This window comes from Poecile atricapillus, chromosome 4 (genome assembly GCF_030490865.1).
Source record: "Poecile atricapillus isolate bPoeAtr1 chromosome 4, bPoeAtr1.hap1, whole genome shotgun sequence".
Classification (NCBI taxonomy): domain Eukaryota; kingdom Metazoa; phylum Chordata; class Aves; order Passeriformes; family Paridae; genus Poecile; species Poecile atricapillus.
In genome coordinates, this window is record NC_081252.1 from 64,797,639 (window position 1) to 64,810,433 (window position 12,795).

A 12,795-nucleotide genomic window follows, 5' to 3' on the forward strand; every position below is an offset into this window, starting at 1 on the left:
TTTAGCACTTTTGTAGCCATATCATCAAAAACTGTGAGTCACCTTTGTTTGCAGAGGAAAATTGTGAGAACACCTTTTCTGCCACATTACATGGCAGAGCTGTGGACATACTGACACATCCTGTTGACTGAAGCTGATCTCCCTCTCTGCCCTTCTGGGAACACTTTTTTCCTTCTGTATAGATAACACTGATGTTCATGGTTCAAAGTCATAAAAATGAATAAAACAAACATTTTCATTTTTAGTTTTTTTCCTTTAGAAGGAGGAATAGATTTTTCTTTACTGGCCATGTTTAATATTCACGTTACAGATACGCATCAGAAAAGGACAAAGGAAAGTTGCTGGCACTTGGCACACCAGAGACTGCCACTCTGTGTGTGTGTGTGTGTGTGTGTGTGCAAAGACCAGATCATAGCTGACAAGGGCCAGTTGTTTGCTCTACTCTTGTTTCTTCTTCTGAGGAAACTCAACACACAGGTTTCAACATGCACTTTAATATAAAAATTTCAAACTTTTCTTAAAACCCTTATCCCTGTAATGCAAATCAGTTGCAACTATGTCATAAGGGTGAAGTCAGGAACAAGTAATTTTAATGAACAGTTTTGAATAAAGTATACAGCCTGGGATGCTGCTGTGATTTTTTTGGGAAATGCAACTTGTTGGAATCACATGTTGGAAAATTTTATGGGTTTTGTTTCAGAACAGTTCTAGACTTCTACATACATGGGATGTATAGTCTTGCTCTGAGATATTGTTGATGTAAGAGGATGGATTTTGCCTGAGGAACCAGCCAGTTTGGTGTCTAATGATGGTGCACTTGGATTTACAAGCAAACCACAAAGTTCATCAAAGGCCATGGAGGGACACAGGACTTGAAAGTGACCTTTTGTTTTCAGTGCAAGTCATTTTATTGCAAAATTTGTACTGCATAAAGTAAATAGCAAGTCATTTTACTGCAGATGAAGATGAATTTTGATACTGGCTGTTTGCTCAAGTATCAGATTTATTGCTTCAGATATCTCTACCTGAGCAAGTTCTTTGTGGAGCAGCTCTGCAAGGCTCCCTTTGCTGGCCCTGGACAGAGGCAGGGCTCCCTTTGCTGGCTGTAGAGAGATGCTGGTTCATTAGACCTGTTTGAGACATCTGCTATGGAATGAGCACAAGCCCAGGAGGACTGTGTCAGCTGTCTGCATGGCAGATCTCTATTTTTGATCTAGACAATCCCACCCCAAGTGTGTGCTAGTGATTTATGTGGTTTGTAACACAGTCCTCGGTGTGGCAGAGGGCAGTCCCAAGTCTGCAGCCCCTCACAGTCCCTAACTATGGTGGTGAGGGGGAGGTGAGATGCTCCTCTCCCTCCCAAGCTGGCAGATACTGCACCAAAACTGGGCTGTCAATTCTCTTCTCCCATAGGGATATCTGAAAGGACAGATCTTGAGCAAACAGCCAATAACAAAATCTGATTTTCGTTTGTTAGTCACGCTGTGTACCTTGAAGGAGAGGCTGGTTTCTACTGGTGAGCAAGTGGTTGTACTAGTCACACCAGGCAATAAATCTTTCGTTTTGAAAAGGTGTTGGCATGAAGGTGTGTACTCAATACAAGTGTTTGCTAATGGATAACTGTCCCCTGGGTGTGTAGCCACTGACTGGAGGGGACAGATGCATAAAGAACCCCAGAAGCAGAGCAGACTCCATCCTCCACGAGAACACTGAGGCTGTGCCTGTTCAGGAGGAAGCCAGGCTCCAGAAGCAACATGTCTCAGCTGGAAACTGCGATGGGAATGACCATTGCTGTCTTTGACCAGTATGCAAGGACTGATGGCAACAGGCAAACCCTCAGCAAAGCAGAACTAAAGACTCTGCTGGAAAAGGAGCTCCCAAATTTCCTTGCGGTAAGAGAACAGCATCGCACCTTTTCTGTGTAGCAGGTGCAGAAGCAGCCTGCAGAAACAGTTTTTAGTACATTTTTAGAGAAATTACATCCAAAAAATATGCAAAGCTTTGTAAGAAAAGATGAAATTTTAAAAAGATTTTGCACAAACTGTGTAAAGCTGGTTTTGCTATGCAGGGCCATTCCCTGTTTGCTAAATTCATCACTTGAATTATCAGGACAATGGCTTTAAAATAGATTTGGTTTCAACTTCAGAATCCACATACTTCTGTTTATCCCTGGATTTATCATCCTACTTCATGTCACAACTTCTGTGAAGGTAGTTGTGCTGTCAGCAATTGAGGATCTTGATTAAAGATAGGAATCTCTAAAAATTTATACATTTACCTTCTCTAGGTATTTATACTACATAATCAGTATGCTCATCAAAATGATGCATAAACCAGAACAACAGATGAATTAAGAGAGAACTGTCTGGCATTTGTCTTTAATAGCAAAAAAAAAGACCTGGATATATGTTGTACAATATAGATTCGTATGTAATCATAAAGTGCATTTTGGTAGGTATTCAAAAGTGCTTAATATGTTCTAGTAAAAGCTTTAGCTGCCAGGGAGACAATTTCAATTGTTGCTTTTTTTAAAAATTTGTTTCCCTTCACTGAAAATCCAGAAAACACTTTAAAATATATTGTTTTTAACACATTGGAGTAATGTTTCCCTATTCGTACTGTTTTGTTACTGTTCTTAATGGCAAAAGTCTAGAATCAAATGCTCCTTGTGGGGCTCTCAGTTTTTGTATCCAGCACAGTTCAGTTTTGTAAAAACAGCTATTTCAGGGCACTGCAGCCAGGGCACTTGATACAATTCAGTATCTTTCCATGCAAGCTGTATGAATTCACCATATGAAATCCACGCCTGCTGGAGTTGTGTCTCACAAATTAAAGATGTGTAATATTCAGAATAAGGACCTGGATGGCAAAGGGGGAATATATTCCAATGTTTCTGAGAAATCTGTGTAAAACAGATTAGTGCTTGTGACCCAACAGCACCGCAGAAGGGTCCTGCTCCTGAGCATGGAGCTGTGTGGTACCCACAGCACTTCCATGGAAAGAGAAACTAAACCAACAACAAAACCACAATTCTGCCACGGCATGGAAATCCCCCAGACACTCGACATTTGTTCTAAATAAGGCTGGGGAGCCCCTGCAGCAGGTAGCTACCAAATGGGATGATGCTCAGAGGTCTGTCCTGACTGCGTTTGGTGGCCTGGCATTTTCCAGTTCCCCACAGCTGCTCTTAGTGGCTCTATCTATTTCCTGCAACTGGTTGAAAAACTGGAATTTTCCAGGAAGAGAATTAGCTAATTGTCCTCTTATATTCCAGTCTCCATCTCCCTTTCCTTCTTTACCTCTTCTAGGAAAAAAACAAACAAACAAACAAACAAACAAACTCCCCCATATTTTTATGCCAGTATTTTAAATACATTTAAACCAACAATTTTCCTTTTTCCTGTCTTGCCATACTGATAACTGCAAGAAAAATAACCTGAGAACATAAGACTGACCTCAGAAAAAAACTTCTACCTGCATTTTCTTGCCATTTATATGTGTATTTTTTCAATTGCAAGAAACTCTAGGGAAGTGTTTTCTAGTTACTCATGTATACTTTTGGCCTTAGAATTTGTTATAGCTGACACAGATCACAACTGCCTAGAAAGGTCTTGAATCAGTCAGGCATAAATACCACAGGACTGAAGGACTGGACTCAGTTATAAAGAGTTTCCAAAAAACAATTCCTATTTTTGCGTCTCAGAAGTAATTCAGATGCTATTAGTTCATGTAGCTCACTAAATAATTTGAAATATTCACTTATAAAATTAAAACAATGTAATTTCCAAAGTGAAAATTAACTAAACCTTCCAGACACATTAATCAGTCAAATCAAAGTAAATGTTTCAATTTTTACTGATTTTTAAAAGCTCTATATTTAAAGTGAAACATTAAATTACAGAATGAAAAATTTTGTTAATTAGATCATGATCAAAAATTGCCTTCAGATTTAAATTTCGGTAGTAACCGTTTTAAATTGGTGGACATTTCCCAAAAATTTATGTAATTTCTTTCTAATATTATATCAGATTTTTTATCGTCTAGAAAAGCCACAGGAGTGTTTCCTAGATTTAACAGGTCTGTACTGCCATCTCCTGTTTAATGTTAAAATTGCACCTTCGAAAATCCCTGTAGATTATCAGCGCCAAAAAGCCCTCCTGTAAGCTTCTTTTCATTCTAATATATTTTGTCAAAAAGAAAAATATATTTTGTCAAAAAGAAACAACAACCAAAAAATAAAAATAAAACAACAAAAAAAATCTCCACCAAACACTTTTTAATTTGATGATGCATTGCTTACCATCAGCCTTGAGATGTAGTTGTTCACAGAATCACAGAAGCACAGAATATGCTGACTTGGAAGGGACTCACACAGATCATTGAGTGAAACCTCTGGCCCTACACGGGACATCCCCAGGAGTCACACCGTGTGCCCAAGAGCACTGTCCAAACTCTTCTTGAGCTCTGTCACGCTGGTGTTGTGACTCCTTCCCTGTGATCCTCTTTCACTGCCCAATGACCCTCTGAATGATGAACCTTTTCCTGATATCCAACCTAAACCTCCCCTGACACCACTTCAGGCCATTCCCTGGGTTCCTGTCACTGTTAGCACAGAGAAGAGATCAGTGCCTGCCCTCCTTTTCCCCACACAGGGAAGCTGTAACTGCAATGAGGTCTCCCCTCAGTCTCTTTTTCTCCAGGCTGAACAGACCAAGTGACCTCAGCAACCCCTCACACAGCTTCCCCTCAAGGCCCTTCACCATCTTTATTGCTCTCCTTTGGAAACTCTAATGGTGAACTTTGTTTCTTATATTGTGATGCCCAAAACTGCCCCCAGCACTCGAGGTGAGGCAGCCCCAGCTCACAGCAGAGCAGGACAATCCCCTCCCTGGCCTGGCTGTGCCTGATGCCCCCCAGGACAGGGCTGCCCCTCCAGGCTGCCAGGGCACTTCTGGCTCATGTTCAACTTGCCTCTGACCAGGTCCCTTTCCATGGTGCTGCTCCAGCTCCTCATTCCCCATTCTGTCCATATATCCAGGATTGCCCCATCCCAGATACAAAATTCAGAGTTTTCCCTTGTTCCCTTCATAAGGCTGGAGATTTCCCAGCTCTCTCATTTGTTGAGGTGTCTCCACAGGGCCTCCCTACCTTCAACAGAGTCAACAGCTCTTCCCAGTTTTTTATCATCTGCAGACTTGCTCTCTGTCCCTTCCAGTCCCATGTCCAAGTCATTTATGGAGATGTTGAAGAGCACAAGGCCGAGCATGGAGCCCTGTGGAACCCCACTAGTGACAGGTCCCCAGTCTGATGTCCCCCCGTTCACTATAACCTTTGTGCTCCGCCCATGAGCCAGGTGCTCAGCCATCCCATGATGTGTTTATCCAGCTGTATGCTGGACATTTTGTCCAAAAGGATCCTGTGAGAGACAGTACTGAAAGCTTTACTGAAATCCAAAAAGATGACATCAGCTGGCTTCCCTTGATCAACTAAGTGGGTTACTTTGGCATAAAAGGAAATCAAGTTTGATAAGCAGAACTTTCCACTCATGAAGCCATGCTGGCTGTGACTGACGATGGCGCTCAGTCATTCTATCAGAATAATGGCAACTTAGAAGAATAATGACAACTTAGAAAAATATGTGCTGTGTTAACCCAATCTCAGCATCCTACAGGCTTCAGGAAGCACTTGCCCAGACACCAGCTCCTGCGAGCAGCTTTTGCTGGGCCATAAGGCCAGTGACAGCACTCAAAGCACTTTTGAGGCTGTTTGCATATTTTCTGGGGTGCAGGTGTTCAGTGAAGCTTCAATTTGACATTTGCCCCAGGAAATCATGTTTTTTTGCTAAACTGCAAACTGCCTGAGCTTCAGCTGAGCCTTTCCAGCGGAATGGATAGGGAAATCATGGCATTTAATTCATCTGGGTAGTGTCCTCAGGGCTTTGTGCTACACAGCTTTAGTGGTGATAAACGCTGTTTTAAATGTAGCAAGCACGCCTCTCTGTGACACTGTATGACTGCAGCTCTCAGGTGTAATTAAGGCAGGAGCACATCCTTTTGGTACTTGTTGCTGCTGTGCAGACAGTGGGAATACACAGGACCTTTCCAAGTGCCCAGAGCCCTACCAAAGACCTTGTATGGAGAAGCTGCTGCACTGGGGTTGTGCATCCTCTCACCTCAACCTGCTCCTTTTCTTTTGCAGTCTGGGAAGGACAAGAATGCTATTGATAAAGTCTTCAAGAACCTGGATGAAAATGGAGATTCCGAAGTGGACTTCAAAGAATTTGTTATCTTTGTGGCAGCTCTGACTTGCTGCTGTCACAAATATTTTGAGCAGAATGCAGCCAAATAGTTGTCAAACTACTCACATAAGCTGTCTTTGCGTGTGCTCCATATGCTAGTGATATGGATCCCTTCACTCCTTCCATGTACTGCTGTGAAGTTTGCAAGCACGCTGGACTGTAAAAATAAACCCTACTGAGCTCATTCTCTATCCTGAATGCTAATTTCTTCTCATTTGTGGAACAGCCTGGGTTTAATGACTCCCACTAACTCGCATGAAGTAGTTTCTCCCTTTCTCTGGTTTTAAAATTCTTAACCAAAAGGTTCAATATTCATCCCAGTCCAGAAGCTGCACAGGAATAAGGGCCGGTAGAGCCATGAATCAGCTGGAGGCTGTTTTGATACATCAGCACCTCTGGGATGCATCCCAAATCCACACATGTGCCACCATGACTGTACAGGACAGGCCTCACTGGCACAACCTTTAAGCCTGTTTGGTACCCTCAGCTGTGTTGCTATTGCAGGGCTGCCTTGGTCCTTTCTTGGTTAAAACAGCAAAACAACTCCAAACACCTTTTCTGGTTTTTTTCAGCATAAAGGATCCTGTGCAGTTTTGTGTGCTGGTGAGCCATCTCACCCAGATCACACAGATTTATTTTCTATGACACCGTAAGACTTGATATTATTTTAAAATAAATTTAAATACCCTCCCAAATAGTGTGCCATAGTATTTTTGCCTGAAGCAAAAATGGCAGCAATTGTTGCTTCCTTACCTGCAAAATGTCTGTGTGGGGAGGTGGAAGAATTTGCTTTTAGGGGAGAAGGCAACAGGTATCACCTGAATTCTGCAACTGAAGCAAGACTGTATACAGAATTAAAACAATATTTTGGAGTATTTTTCTGGTGAGCATCCGAATGCAAACTGCAAAAAGCATTAAATTGAGTTCCTTTAGTTCCCTCTACAGAACAGTACTGTTGGGTGCTATTCCTATGCTATGCCAGCAGCCAAATATTTCCCTGTCCTACTGCAAATGTGTTGTGTAGGTAGAGGTGCCACAAGTGTCTCTGGAGCCCTGAAAGATCATGCAGCACAGCAAAAGCAGGAACAGGAGCTCAGTTTCACTGTTTCCTGAATCTGAAGTTAGGCCACAGGTTTGACCCATTCATAACCCTATACAAACATACATTTTTGAGGTGTTTTCATCTTCTGGGGAGCTCAATGGGAAAATTTGGTCTTTTTAGTTTATTTCAGCCTGGTTTAACCATTACAGGCTTTGTTTCATCTAGCTTTCTCTGATGCTGGATGGCTGGAGATGAATTACAATGCATCTGTGACACTTGCAGAAGTACCATTACCTGTCTTGTTGGCAACAGTAATATTTTTCTGTATTACCTGAGCAAGAAAACTACTAGTCACCAAAATGTGCAAAAGTCTTCCCAATCCAGGGATCCCAAATTAGCCTTTTCTTGGAGAGACTGCTCCATATTATTGCCATTTTTTGAGATATCTTTACAGCCCTAATCCAGCATAGCTCTGCCCTGTGGCTGTTGTGCCACTTCTAAGGGCCAATTCCTCACTATTTTCTCAAGGCTATAAATGAGCAAAATGTTCTGCTTGTTGCAAAACAAGCTAATTCTAAATACAGAGTCAAAATTTTCCTATATTGCACATTTATTTAGCTAGTGGTATAAACCATCTTCAGACAATTAAATCTTGGTGATACATATCAAAAATTGATCAGTATATCCTAATTTTTTGAAATGCATTTTTACTTTTACAAGTTTAGCATTAACACCTAATACTCTGCATTGCTTTAGAATATCCAGCTTCACTGAATTTTTTGGCTTTTTACCACTATGTGGCACTAAATGCAGCATTTTTATTGCTTATTGAGCCCAAAAGTCCATGTATCATGATAGAATGATAGAATATCATAGATAGAATGGAAAAAACATGTGTTAAAATTAGGGAAAAAAAAATCAGAATTTTTCATAGCATCATTTTGTCAATAAAATGGCAATTTATGTCTGGACAAATACCTCATGTCCCATTGAGGGCATTTTACTGATTACAGTGGAAGCAGCAGGAGCTGAGGGCCAGGCAGAGGCTCCATCTCTTGAGCTTTAGCTGCACCAGCCCAATCTCACCCTTGTGAAAGGGTTTCCCTTTAACTTGTAAATTGCAAACCCCCTTTGCAATTTATTGCAGAGTGTTCTCCACAGCATTGAAATTGCTTTTAAAACATAGCTCTTAAAGAGAATGCTGGTGAAATGCTCTACCTGTCTTGTAAGCCAAGGGCTCCACCTTGTTGCTTACTGAGCAGTGAGAGCTGTGACATATCCCACATTTCACTCTTATTTCATAAACTTCCTGCCCCCAGTTCAATATCCACACCATTTCACTCACCCATTAATGCCATTTTGTCCATTTTCCTGGAAATCTGTTGGTTTTTTCAGTACTAGAGGACTGCTCATAGCAGTCCTGGTCATGGCAGCCCAAAGCTGCTTTGTAACTGCTCCAGCTCCCACGAGGAGTTCTGACTGACAGTGATGAGCTCAAGTACCTTTGTTTCCTTGAAGGAGTACCCTCATTGTTCCTGCAGCACTCAACCCTCCAAACTCTTAATTGACCCCTTGGTCCCACATGAGGGGACACCAGGAGAGCTCAAAGCCTGTGTCCAGAAACACATGGACGCTGTGTGCTGCTTTGCTAACCCAAGGGAGCTGTGCGTGTTCAGAGCTGCATGAAGTGGGGGAAGAAAAGGGGTTTGGGGCTTTTTTTCTTTTTCCCTACAGATTTTTCAAAAGCTGTAACTCTGTGATGAATATTCATTTCAATGTAGTACTGAAAACTCAACTTGATGACACCTCAGAGAGAAAATGATCCAGGAATAAAAGAAATTAACATATAGCTCCCACCTTACCATAGAACAAAAGTGACTTTTCAGAATACATTATTTAACCTAAAAGCATCTGAACAGAGTCACTCCAGTATCTTTCAATCCATTAATTTTCTTTCCCAGTATTATTAATTTTCACTATGAACCTACAGTTTACCCAGAATATACTGTATATTTCCTTCCCTCAGTAAACTTTTGTAACTCAAAGTTCAAGCTACAGAGATGGTAGACCTGGTTTTATACCTGCCATTTAATTTCAACTTTTTAGGCTTCAACATCTTATGTATGATGAGATAGTTTAAGAAATGGTATAGGCAGCTGTAGGGGAAGGGAAAAGAACATAAAAAGCAGCTTGGAATGTATAAGCTAACAGCTGTGGCTTGTGCACATTTGACTTATCTGTCTGAAAGGAAAAAAGTATATGGGTAAATATATTACCAGCAAATGACAATATGAGAAATCATCATTTGTGATGAGTTCCAAATTAAGCAAGTCTTAAAGGCAGAGGTGAGAAAGTCTGCTAAGCAGCAAATCAGCCAATGGGTATTTTCATAATACAGAAAAAATATAAATTTATATTGACATCAGATCAATTCTATAGATTAAAATACTGCAGTGTACGTATTGCCATTTTGGAATCTAGTGGGCTACTGTCAACACTCTTCAATTTTTAAAATTACATATGAAATCGGATTTCTGAATGTATGCAGGAGAAAACAGACATAAAACCTAACTCTTAAGTCACTCATAGCCACTTAGGCTGCAGTTTTGGCTGGGAATATTCCTTGTTATTTTACCTTTAAATTCACTGAGGCTCATGAAAAAAATAATTCACCCCCAATTTATCTCCCCAGTAACCCCAGCTTGGGGCTGAAAACAGGGAGATTTCTTTCCCCATACCCTCTGAGCATCCTACACCAGCAGCGTGCACTTTCAACACTTGACCTGGAGTGTCAAGAACAAGTTTTTCACAAAATGCACTTTAGTTGCTGGTTTCCTTACAGAAGGCGGGCAGGGGAGGAGGAGGAGATGTTACCTGTCTTTTATGTAACAGTCTCACTGTGAAATGCTCCTGTAAGAGCTGGGAAATTGTATTCAAACCTTTCCTTGAGTGAAACCCACCCACGCCAGCCGCGTGCACCAAATAGCAGGAGGCCCAGGGCACCTGACACTGACTCCCTCCATCGTGGCAGAGGCTCGTGGGGCTGGGGAGGCCTGAAAAAGGGTGCATGAGAAGCAGCACATCTCTCTAGCCTGGTAGATGGAGTACATGGCCAGTCCTGCAGGTGTCTGTGTCCCAGAGACACGGTAAGGGCACTTTCTGTATTTTAATCATTTAATTCAGACTATTTAATACAAAGCACACAGCTGGCATAATTTAAAAGATGTTTCTTGCCAGGTGAGCGCCCAAACCACTGAACAGTAGAAGCATGGTCACTGCTCTGGTCCTCTCTCTTGGACAATGTTCTCTATAACAGGCTGAAAAGGTACCAGCAGAGGATGAGAAGGAGCATCTCCTCCATCATTTTCTCCTCTTCATTTTCCTTCTCCTTCTCCTCCTCCTCCTTCTCACCCTCATCTTCTTCCCTGAGGGAGCATCGCCTCCTCCTGCCCTGTGGAACAGCAGGTGATGCTCAGCCCACCACCAGCAGAGTACAAGTCCTGCTGGCACATCTCTGCCTTAACCAGTCAGCAGTGCTCAGAGAAGCTTTTGAATAAAAATTTTAAAAAGCTGATTTGTGCTCAGGTACCTGGAGGGAAGGATTGAGGTCTCTATTTTGCTAAAAAAGGTTCATGACTGCAGCCCAGGGGAGGTTCAGAGCTTGCCTGGCCTCCTCTGGGCCATGTCCTATTGACTGTGTCACAAAGCTCCCCAGCAGATGTGCTCATGCCTTTGGTCCCATGCTGAGGTACCTCTCCCACGTGCTGGGAGCAGAGCCTTGGGGCTTAACACAGGTTTCTGCAGTCTGCTCAGATCCACCCACCTAGAAATTAGTCATTCCAGCAGCTAATTGACTATGCCTTCATACAACTTTTAGGGGCCATTTTCTTCCCCAGACAAATTCCTTTCTTTTTCCTTCCTAGTCAATAATGTTTTCTTAATCCTGTACCAGCCTCTAAACCTCTTGGTCACAGCTCCATTCTGAAAGCTGTTCATTATCTGAAAGGAGAGAAAATTCCATTTTTTTAAGGATACAGCTCTGCTACTCTCCATCAGGTGATCAATAGATGCATACACTGCATTACATTGCAGGACTTTCCATTGTATCCAAATAAATTTACTGATTTTCTTTTCCTCCTGATTTCATAACTTTCTATTTAGATGCAATTGCCAATAGTATTTTCTTTTGTTTCATGACAAGAAGAAGTAGGTCTCTGTAGTATTAGGTAACTATTGACTGTTGCCTTCAGAAAGAACAAAAGGTTGCTGGAAAGAAATGGATAAGAAAGCTGAGCAGAGATCTGCTGTGAGAGCCAGAAACTTCCTTTCCAGGAGGAAAGTACATGAACACAGACTGAAGCAATGTGCAGGTCCCTGCTACAGTGTTAGCCATTCTACCTTAAAGGATTTACACATGATGAGGTTTGAAAACCCAGGACTGCAGGTTTGTTGTGGAAACATTTTAATGTTTAAGTATTTATTTCCCTTAGTCTGTAAAATCCTTGTTGCAGTGATTATAACTCTTTTCTTTCCTGTCATTGCCAAACCCTACTCTGTAATTTAAGCCTGTGATGCTTTGACCAAGCAGTTTCAGATGGAGGTGTTCTGGAAGCCACCAGTACATCACAAAAGCAAATTTTGTGTTTCTGAATTAACTTCCTCACCTGTGCTGACCTCAGTCTCCCCATACTCTCTGTGAGATTTCCTATCCGTCACTGCCAAGTTAATATGTTTAAAACACTGAGCAGTAAAATCTGCAGAACAGGCAAAAGGTCAAAGATCCAGTGCCCTCTGATGCTCTTTCTGCAGGTACTAAGAGGGCTGTCTGAAATGAATATTTAATTTTCCATGAGAAAACCAGCTTCTTCCTTCCTATCACTGACTTCTCAAACAAAATGGATGAGAGAGAGAGAAAACCCAAAATTGCAGTTGTAGGGGAACTGGAAAGGATCTAAAGTAAATAAAAATCTCAAGTAAGGTAGGGATCATGCTAGGCTTGTCTTGGAGGGCTCTAGTTGGAGGCAAACATGTGCCTTGCCTAAGACTCAGCCTGGGACTGGAGCTATGAGAAAGGGAAATCCAGGCTGCAGTTTTAGGGTGCTGGAAAGCACCTTCCAGAGCTAACTTGGGGCTGCTGCTTGAATATTTGCTCTGAATGTGTAGCTGGGTGCCCAGCTATGTGCCACCTTACCTTCCAGATTCACAGGGATGCTGAAAGACACACACTCCTTAGGCTGGTAACATCACCAGCCATCATCTCAGGGGTAGGTTCTTTTTAGCCTGATTTTGGCAGGGATAAGTGCAATTCCTGCAAACCCAGGTACTGGATCTTTCGATCAGGAGATTCTGTCGGCTCTCCCCCATGCTGAGGCAGCAGCAGATCCTTGCTGACAGCCTGCCCCTGCTTACAGACTGCAGGCACATCACCCAGGCAGGGAGCACAACAAAGCCAAGG

General features: G+C 42.1%; 1 protein-coding gene across 1 annotated transcript; it reads left to right on the forward strand.

The window, feature by feature from the left end:
• Window positions 1–1,754: 1,754 nt before the first annotated feature.
• On the forward strand, window positions 1,755–6,348 carry S100P (S100 calcium binding protein P). The gene is made up of 2 exons (XM_058838369.1): window positions 1,755–1,892; window positions 6,199–6,348. The coding sequence occupies exons 1-2, from the start codon at window positions 1,755–1,757 to the stop codon at window positions 6,346–6,348; spliced, it is 288 nt and encodes a 95-aa protein (XP_058694352.1).
• Window positions 6,349–12,795: the final 6,447 nt, after the last annotated feature.